Source organism: Silene latifolia, chromosome 2 (assembly GCF_048544455.1).
Source record: "Silene latifolia isolate original U9 population chromosome 2, ASM4854445v1, whole genome shotgun sequence".
Taxonomy (NCBI): domain Eukaryota; kingdom Viridiplantae; phylum Streptophyta; class Magnoliopsida; order Caryophyllales; family Caryophyllaceae; genus Silene; species Silene latifolia.
In genome coordinates, this window is record NC_133527.1 from 91,167,769 (window position 1) to 91,178,037 (window position 10,269).

The following is a 10,269-nucleotide window of genomic DNA, read 5'->3' on the forward strand; positions in this document are numbered from 1 at the left end:
CTTGATTGCTTGAGCTCCCACTAGTTTTGGCATCTTTATCTTCCAGAGACAAAAACCCTATAGATTGTATGAGGTAGTCTTCCTGAGACGGGCTCATACGAGATCTAGTAGTAGTAGGTGGTTTAGAAGAAGTGATGAAGTTAACGTTTCCATCCGAACCTATCCAAAAATGAAATTCTCTAGTAGTGTCGAAATCATTGTTGGAGCAAACGTCGTCAAAAACATTGTGGTAAGACTCAATAGTAATCGGTGCGGTAGCATTTGATGGATTCATTGTAATGAACTACAAGTATGGAGGAAAAGGAAATATTAACATTTGTCTTTTTAAATCATACTTGTAAAAGATTGACAAGATATGAACATTTATATAGTGACCTCTACCCAACTATAATAAATGATTCCAAGACCCAAATTCATATCGACTTAGGCACGGTATGGCCGATGAAACCCTCATCAATATAACTCACTGGATTAACGTTTTAATCGATTCTACTTTTAGAACTCTTGGTCGATAAAATTACTCTAATAATTATCTTTAGCCCAAAACACATCCGACAAGGGCACGGTATGGCCGATGAAACCCTTATCAAAAACTTTTGTTGAGTTCAATCCAAATTTCGAATAAATGTGTCCATGATCCAAATCCACATCAATTTAGGCACGGTATGGCCGATGAAACCCTCATCAATATGAACTCGGTGGATAGACATTTATCACCCACTTCCCCTACGTAACAAGGTTTGTATCCCGGTAGGGCCGAGTGCACTCCCTCGCGAAATAGGTTTTCATGGTTTCTACTATTTGGTAAGGCTATGTCTCAATTATTTATTTTAGCGAGAGGTCATGTCAATTTATTATCTATCACGTTTTAAGTGAACTAAAGCGGTGAACTACGATAATTTTAATTGACACGGTCGATAAACTCGATGAAAGAAGATGCATGTTTTAGTTATGGCGATTTAGCGATGCATGTGACATATAAATAAAATGCAAAGCATAAAATAAATCCTAGTATGGCCTTCCTAAAATAGAAAAACTATTTAACTATTACATATCCGGAAACCAACTCCATTGGTCCCTTGAACTTCGGTTGTGGCACGCATCTCAAGGTAACACCATCTTTATGCATTGCCATCTTGAAGAAATCCGTCTTGGGGAACTCCGAATAAATAAAATTACATAATAAATTACATAATTTTCTATTATACATTTGTAACTAAAATAAAATAAATCTATTAAATTACAAAACGGTGATACGAGATCACAATAAAATTACAACCGAATCGATATTCCCATACATTTCGGGAAATACCAATTAAAATCTAAGTCCATACTAAGTAAAATTACATAATTCAAAAATTACATAAATTAAAATTATGACAATCATAAAGAAAATGCAGCATTATAATATGTATGAACATGCTCAAAGTTTATGCTAAATCGCCTTAATTAGCCAATATCGTATATTACTCGGTTGTTACGGATTTGCGTGATTTCAACATTTTATAATCACAAAAATTACATAAATTCATATTTATGCATAAGTTAATTACCCTAACCTCTTAGGACTCAAAATTTAGTCTTCACTAATTATTTGACCATAATTAACTCATATTTCTAAAATTGTTCATTAATGGACCAAAAATTACAAAAATAAGCTATAAACTTCAAATAAATCACAAACTTTCAAATAAATTCAAAATTTGAAATTTAAACTTATGAACATTATGGAAAAATACCATGACACTCATAATGTTCAAAACTTAGGTTAAAAATTTCGAAATTTATCCGAAAAACAATGTTGCGGTTTATCGGTTTTAACTAAAATAATCATAAAAACATGTGAAAAATTATATTCATCAACTTTTCAATTTTAGATCTGTAAAAGGTAATAAAATGCAACATATAATGTTTTTCCTTAGTCATAGAGTATGTTTTATTAATATTTCACTAATAAAGTCACTATTCATGCTATTTTTCTTCAAAAATCCATAAATCATGCAAAAAGATTTCTCTATAGCCTATTATTTTACACACATCTTTTAAAATTGCATGTGACAACATACTAAATTTCTATGACTAGATTCTAAATTTATCTCATATTAACCTATTTTTCACCTAAATTCGAATTTAATAATGAAAAATCCATTTTTCGAGCATAACAAGTCCAAAAATTATGAAAATTTACAGGTCATCTCAAAATAATGTATGTGATAACATATCCAAAAATCACTGGAAAATTGGAAGTATAGCTAATTTTAGTCCGAAAATGACATTTTTACTCATAAAATCATATTTTAATGCCATTATTGTATAATATGAACAATAAAAATCCGTAAATTAACCAAAATATCCTAAAAACATTTTGGGATCAGAAATTTTAACATGCATGGATTAATTTTGTGATAGATCATAATAACACAAATTTACAAGTTTTATATGTTATTCTTTATAACTCAGAAAAACTTTTAACCGATTTGCATGCAAACAACCATGGCTCTTGATACCGATTGAAGGAAAAGTAGATCTATATACTTACATATTCATATATGTTATAATTTAATTTGTCATAAAATTAACAAATGATCTTATGCATGCAAACTAATAAACAATATAAGGAAGAAACTATCATCTTACATTGGATTTGCGGTTTTAGGGCACAAGAGAGATCTCCTTCTCTCTTCTTCTTGAGCTTTCCTTTTGGATGAACAAAGACCCAAGTGTAGGATCTCTCCCAAGGATTTATACCCAAAGCTTACTCTTAATTAAAATCAATATTATAAATACTAGTATAATACTAATTTTGGAAGAAAAATTGACCCAAAATAATTTTGGTTTTTGTCTCCTAAAACCGGGTAGGAGGAAGAGGAAGGAAGAAAGATATTTTTTATATTTTTATCTCTCTAAAAATATTTTTTGATAAGATGAATGAATAATAATATCACCCCCTTAAGCATATAGTGAATGATCATATTTTAAGCAAAAGACACTTGTTCTTTTCTAGGGGAAACCGGGTAGGAGGGTGTGGGATGGCCAATGCATGGGCTTGGTGCTCTTCCACAAAAGACACTAGGTATGCATGCCTATTGTAGAGAAATAATCATGTATTCCACTAGTCTTAATTAACATTATATAAATTGTTAATCACACCCAATATTTCGGTCCATATGAGGATAAAATGGATTCCATTTTATCTTTGTCAATTTGTCAATATCTCAATATGTCACATGTCACATGTTACATAGAATTGTTATGTATTTTTAACATATTAAAAATCAACGTATTAATAAAAATACGTCATGTACAAAATTGACTTTAGTAATTCATAATTACTTGTACCAAAATATTTTACCAATTATAAATCACAACAAATTGTATTTATAATAATTCATTCAAATTTAATTGTTTCCTTAAACAATAATTTCATCTGAGCAATGATACAATTCGATTACTCAGACCGTATCTCATTTAATCAAATTTCAATGTGATACGTAAAATTTACTTCCAAAATCGTCCGTCAATTTTCAAGTAATTTAATTAACTCGTAACGCTATACGATTAATTAAATGATCAATTAAGAGTGTTGTCCTATAGGTATGACCTAGGGGATCAACTGATCACCACCGTCGCACGACAGTAATGCCAAACTCTAGTCAGCCAATCATTACCTATATATGTTGACCAGTTGATAGTAAAAATACTTCCCAATTGTATTCTTTAAAATGAGACTTAAACATGTGATCATCATCATGATCAACAGTCGTGATCGCATTATTGTCGGAGGACACATATTCCAACAACGAGCACCCAGGAGCCATTGATAACAGCTAGTAGTAGAGAATCATGCCCCCTGTATATCCCATGCCCCATTTGTGTAAGCAGCCGCCAGGTCCTGTTTCACTCTACAAACTCTCCTCCACACCCAGCTTGTGTTAGTACTTGGCTTATACTGCAACCAGGTATGTCCTTTAAGATGGTTATGCTTCACCCATTTGACCCATATAGTGTCCTTCTCCTCAGCAATCCAATTGACCAGCTTACCTATCAGTGCCTTGTTCATCAATTCCAAGTTTTTAATCCCTAGACCACCCTCTACTTTAGGCCAACACACAGTGTCCCATGCCACCAGTTGAACCCTATAGTAGTCAGCACAGTTATCCTATAGGAAATTTCTACAAGTACCCTCAACCTTTGCAAGAATTCCTTTTGGCAAAACAAACAATGATGCCCAATAGGAATGTAAGGTAGTCAAAACAGCTTTCACCAAGACAAGTCTCCCAGCATATGAAAATTTCTTTGCTCCATAGCCATGTATTCTGCTACAGATCTTCTCAACTAAACATTCACAATCCTGTTTTTGCAATCTAGTGGTTTAAATTAGCATACCAAGATACTTAAAAGGCAACTTACCCTCTGCAAAACCAGACACACTCAGGATGTCTTGCTTGAGCTGATCATGAATCCCTCTAAAATAAGCATTAGACTTTGCAGCACTTATTTTTAGCCCAGTTGCTTTAGAGAATGTAGAGTAGGATTGGAGTAGTAACATTATAGACTTGGCATCCCCATTACAGAAAAGCAGCACATCATCTGCAAACATCAAGTTAGCCAATTGCACTTGCTTGCACATAGGATGATACTTGAACTCATATTTAGCAGCAACATACTTAATGGTTCTTGTCAGATATTCCATACATAATGTAAAAATTAATGGAGAAAGGGGGTCTCCCTGCCTGAGACCTCTCCTGCCTTGGAAATACCCAAACATTTCCCCATTGAGGGATAAGGAAAAGGAGGCAGTAGATATGCACTGCATCAACATTTACTGAAACTCCACATGGAACCTTAGCTCATCAAGAAGCTTCTAAAAAAAAATTCACTCCACAATATCATATGCCTTTTGGAGATCTATTTTAAACAGGCATCTAGGAGATGCATTACGCTTTTCATAGCACCTAATTAGATCATGACATATAAGGATATTCTCCTGTATGCTCCTATTTTGTATAAAAGCTCCCTGATTATGATCAATGATAAGAGGTAACACTTCAGCTAGTATTGCACATATCAGCTTAGATATTACCTTGTAGACTACATTGCAACAAGCAATAGGACGAAATTGAAGCATAGTTTGAGGCCTATCACACTTAGGAATCAGAGTCACATTTGTTGCATTCACTTGCTTCAGCAGCTGCCTGGTTTTGAAAAAATCTTGGACAGCATTAATTACCTCCCCTCCTATCTCATTCCAAGCATCTTTAGAGAATTTTCTAGTGTATCCATTAGGACCAGGTGATTTGTTATCAGAGATACTAAAAACAGTTGCTCTAATTTCCTCCCAAGTGACAGGTCTCAGTAGGATAGTCCTCTGTTCCTCCCTGCACCTTTGTCCTTGATCAATAATCTTCCTGTGTATTTTAGTGGTGGCCTGTTTAGTCCCAAGTAGCTGCATATAGTACTCTAGGAATGCTGCCTGAACCTGCTCTGGACTGTCATATAGCTTACCATTCATGTCCTCTATCATGATCACCCTATTCCCTTTCTTCTCTTTTTGAGAATGCCATGAAAGTAAGCACTATTTGTATCCCCCTCTCTCATCCAAAACTGCTTTGTCTTTTGTGCCAAGTAGTTATTCCTAGCAATGCTTAGCTTTTTTTAATTCCTGAGAGGCCTCATATTCTGCATCTAAGCAAATGAATATCAGTAGGATTCCTTCCAATTTGTTCCTGCAGATCATGGACCTGTTTCTGGAGTCTGCTATTTGAATGTTCAATATCATTATACCCCTCTTTATTTAGTCTTTTCAGAGCAGGTTTCAGATTTTTTAGGTTTTTAGCCAGCCTGAACATGCTAGTGCCCATAAGGCCCTTGTCCCAATTACTTCTTACAATAGACAAGAACTCCTTTGCATCTCCCCACATGTTGAAATATTTGAAGCAACCTTTCCTCTGGGAATTCTTAGAGCTACTTACAATGCAAGGAGTGTGATCTATCAAACCCTCAGGCAAGAAATGAGCATACAGATCAGGCATATGATTACACCAATCCTTATTGATCAGGAACCTATCAATCCTACTATAAATTCTCTCCTCGGGTTTTTGTTTATTGTTCCATGTAAAAAGGGATCATGTAGCATCTATATCAATGACACCACAATCTGCCACACATTGCCTAAAAGGCTCCATCTCACCTGAAGGTGTGTTGCCACCAACCCTCTCAGCAGCTGATAAAACACAATTAAAGTCTCTAGCAATAGCCCAAGGACCACTAACATGACTAGAAATTCTTCTTAAATGATCCCAAAGAGGAGCGCTATCGTGAATAGAATTGAAAGCATATACCATTGTCATGTAAAAAATGCTTCTAGTCTCTATAGATTCAACTCTCATATGGATGAATTGTGCATTATACTCTAGAAATTGAACCCTCACAGCTTGTGGTTGCCACAAAATCAAGATCATCCCACCATTGTGATGACCATTATTAGTTGATATGCACCAGTTATTGAAATTATTTACAGCTTTCTTCAAAACCTTACTCTTTATTTTAGTTTCTAGCAGACCAAACAATCTGATCTCTTTATTATGTAAGAAAACATTTATTGCCTTTTGTTTTCCTACTCTATTCATACCTCTCACATTCCAGAAGCCTATCTTATCCATTGGGGTTTATAAGGTTGAGACTGTTACCATTTGAACCACCACTTCTTCTAGGAGGAGATGAGACCACCTCCTTGTATGAATGTGCACCAAAGGAGTCAGAGTTGTATCCACCACCACTGTAATCCTGTCTCCACAACTGGACTAATTTTTAACAGGAGTAACAGTCCTAGCATCTGTTTAAATTGGGCCTGGCTTACTCCCAGGAGGATTAGCAGGAGGAGGTAAAGAAGCCTTCTTCACCATAGGTCTCCAGACCATCTGAGTTTTCTGACCTTGCTTTTGATCACTCTTCCTGCAATTTTTCACCACATGTCCCATTCCCATACACTTGTACACTTAACTGGCGTCCATTCATATTCTACCTCAATTTGAATCACAGTGCCATTTCATCTTTGAATTTTATCTTTTCTGGCAATTCTTGATCCACCATTAACACTGCCATCACCCTTGAATAACCTAGCCGAGTTTTTTCCTCAGTAGCTACTTCAATCTTGATGTATTTGCCAACCAAGGAAGTTATCTTAGGCAACCCCTTTCCCCAAAATTTCAATGGTAAATTATGCATCTTAATCCACGCAGGAACTGAGCTTACCTCCTTTTTTTTCATCTCTAAATCTCGTGTCTAGGATTTCACAATCATAGGTTTATTGTCAAACATATAATAGCCTGAGTTCATCACCTTTTCTTTCATTTCTACAGACTTGAAACAAACCAAAAACACACCATTAGGCATAAACGAGATTTTATCAATATTGAACTTGGTCCAAATCCTCCTTATAAACCCTTCTATAACCTCCCAGGGCGGATTAGCTCCTAAGATATAGCAGACAACCGCCCGAATCCAGTATTCAATCTCCTCCTCTACATCATCATGTTCAATCTCCAATAAATCATCATGCTCTGTTTCTGGATTCTCCTCAGGAGTTTCAGGAATTTCAGTACTCTGTTCTACCGTTTCTCTTACAATTTCCTCCTCATCCTCTATATCTTCCACATCTTCTTCTTCTTCATACTCAGTTTCTACCTCCAATTCAGGAATTCCGGTTATCTCATTAATATTTTTTGTTTTCCCTGCATTCTCACCATCCGGGCTTGTTTGAATTTCATTAGGGTTTGTATTTCCATCGTTTTCCTCTAACTCTTCAACAGGCGATGATGTCTCTGCAGTAACTTGAATACTTCGTCCTCTTAATGTCATCTCACGGTGCTTCTGGTGGATTGATTTCCTAGCCATTGGCTCGAAAATCAAATCAAAACTCAAAATTAAATTGCATTAAATTCTCATTAAGGTTTTTTCTTTCATTAGGGTTTTTATCTCTAATTAGATCAGATCTTTTATTTTTATTTTTTGCAAAAGAGGTATCATTTCATTCATGAAAAATGAAATTACAAGGTATTTTGCAAAACTATCCTCTAGACTAAGAAGCCACTAGGTACTTAGTCTATCTACAATACAACTATATGATTTATACGTCTTCCACATAAACATCCTGACATAAACCAAATATTTAACTCGACTAATACAAGCGTCAATACTAGAATGCCTATTACAGAAAATCCTAGCATTACGCTCTCCCCATATCTGATAGACAGCAGCAGCAACAGTAACTTGAAACGAGGCGTGCTCCCATCTACAATGCTTTCCTTTAGCTCCAGAATTCTCCAAAATGGTAATCAAACTATATGTAACACCCCGTATTTTATTAAGTTGGATAAAATTCTTTTAATTGCTATTTTGAATTTAATTACATCATTTAACGATTTATATATATATGCTTAGCTAATTAATTAATTTCATCATAATTCGATACGTTAATTTTAATAATCATTAATAAGTTTATTTAAAGTTAGTTCGAGTTTATTGAAGTTAGTTCGAGTTTATTTATTTAATAATTTCCGTTTCTTTACGAGTCCTTATGAAAGTTGTTTTAAATGAACCCGAGATGGATTTTGGGAACAAAACCGTCCAATTAGCTATTTTGAGCTTATTTCACTAAATTAGCAATTTTTATTAATATCCGTTAGTTTTGTAAAAATCGCTAATAATTCCGATTCAAGCTGATATTTTATTATTTACGTTAACTAGCTGAGTTTATTTTATTTTCACTCATTAAATTTATTTATTATTGATTCCGTTTTATTATTGAAACTTTTACTAAAACCGATTTTATTAACTCGAGACGGTTTTAAAAACGAGTGAAATTACTTAACGATGAAGAAACGTACGTATAATATATAGCAGGCAAGCAAGCTCGTCACTCATTCTTTCATTATTATTTAGTGTTTTTGTTATCCTGCTTACGTCCCCACCCCCTTCTTATCCCCTTTCCTTTTTCGTTGTATCGTACGACAGAGACAACAACAAAACAACCAGTGTATAAACTCCATTTTTCTCGCATCTTTAAGCTCCGATCTCTTCCTCGTTTCTCGGCCAAATTCTATTATTCTTGCACCATTCTCCTCCTCACTTCCTCCTTCATCTTTCAAGGTAAGAAAGTCTTGTTTTTGTGATGATTTCAGTTTGACCCGTCTCATGAAAGTTCTGATTTTTAGCTCTTTTATCTCGTTTTCTTTCCTCTAGTTTAAGAAACTGAAGACCCGGCGAGAAGCTCATACTTTTTAGACGTTTTCTCGGAGTTTTGAAGAGCGTTTGAGGTAACGGTGATAGGTTACTCGACATATGTCAAAATTCCGTCTTTTGTGTCGTCTGTTTATGCTTTTGTTTGATAAAATTTGAACCTTTATGCTTTCACATTTGTATGTTAATTTCCCGTCTCAAAATGATGCTGGACTGGGGTATTTGGTTTCTGTTTTGGCACAGTTCCCTGGAAATTATAGGAGTTGAAATTGGGACTGTTTTAAGGCCAAAAATCGGGACATCTTTGGGACTGTTACAATGGGTTGTATGTATTTTAGGACTGTTTTTGAGACGGTTTTGCTTGCGTTTTGGGATTGTTTTGGAGTCGTGTTGCTGGCTGGTTGGTGATGTGAACATTATTTGAGCACATTTAGTCCCCTAATTGAGCCTATTTTGCATACTATTATAACATTCTATGGCCATTTTATCCGTCAAAACCTTCCTATTTGCTTTTCTATCGAATTTCATATGTTTTGTAGAAAAGGAGATAATAAGGCGGAAATTCCCGTCTTTCATGCATATTTGGAAGCTTATTGATGATATTAGATGGACTAGTATGAAGAGGAGGCAAGAATGATGACCAAAGACGTAGGAATAAAGTGTATATAGAAGGATCAAAAGGTTAAAAATAAGAATGACGAGAGGGAAGGCATTACAAGAACAAATCGCTCAAAAACCGAACCAAGGGTTGCTCCTTTGGCTCTGAAAATATGCTAGATGGAACGGCATCGAAAAATCAAGTGATCTAGGCTTTTGAATCACTCCAATAGGAGTCCGGATGAGGAAATAACGTCCGTTTTACAATCCGAGCTCAAGATACAGCTCAACCCGCTCGGGTCAAATTCAACCCGCTCGGGTTGAAGCCCAGGACGCCCATATTTCGCTCGGGACGAGCGGATTCCTGGACAGGAAACTTTCCCTTGCTACGTGAACCACAATCCGAGCGGATTCTCCCAAATCCGCCCGGAT

At 35.3% G+C, this 10,269-nt stretch overlaps 1 protein-coding gene across 1 annotated transcript; it reads right to left on the reverse strand.

Annotated features, from left to right (window-relative positions):
- Positions 1-6,125: 6,125 nt before the first annotated feature.
- Positions 6,126-6,662, reverse strand: LOC141641074 (uncharacterized). The gene has a single exon (XM_074449751.1). It carries the CDS (start codon positions 6,660-6,662, stop codon positions 6,126-6,128), a length of 537 nt encoding a protein of 178 aa, XP_074305852.1.
- Positions 6,663-10,269: the final 3,607 nt, after the last annotated feature.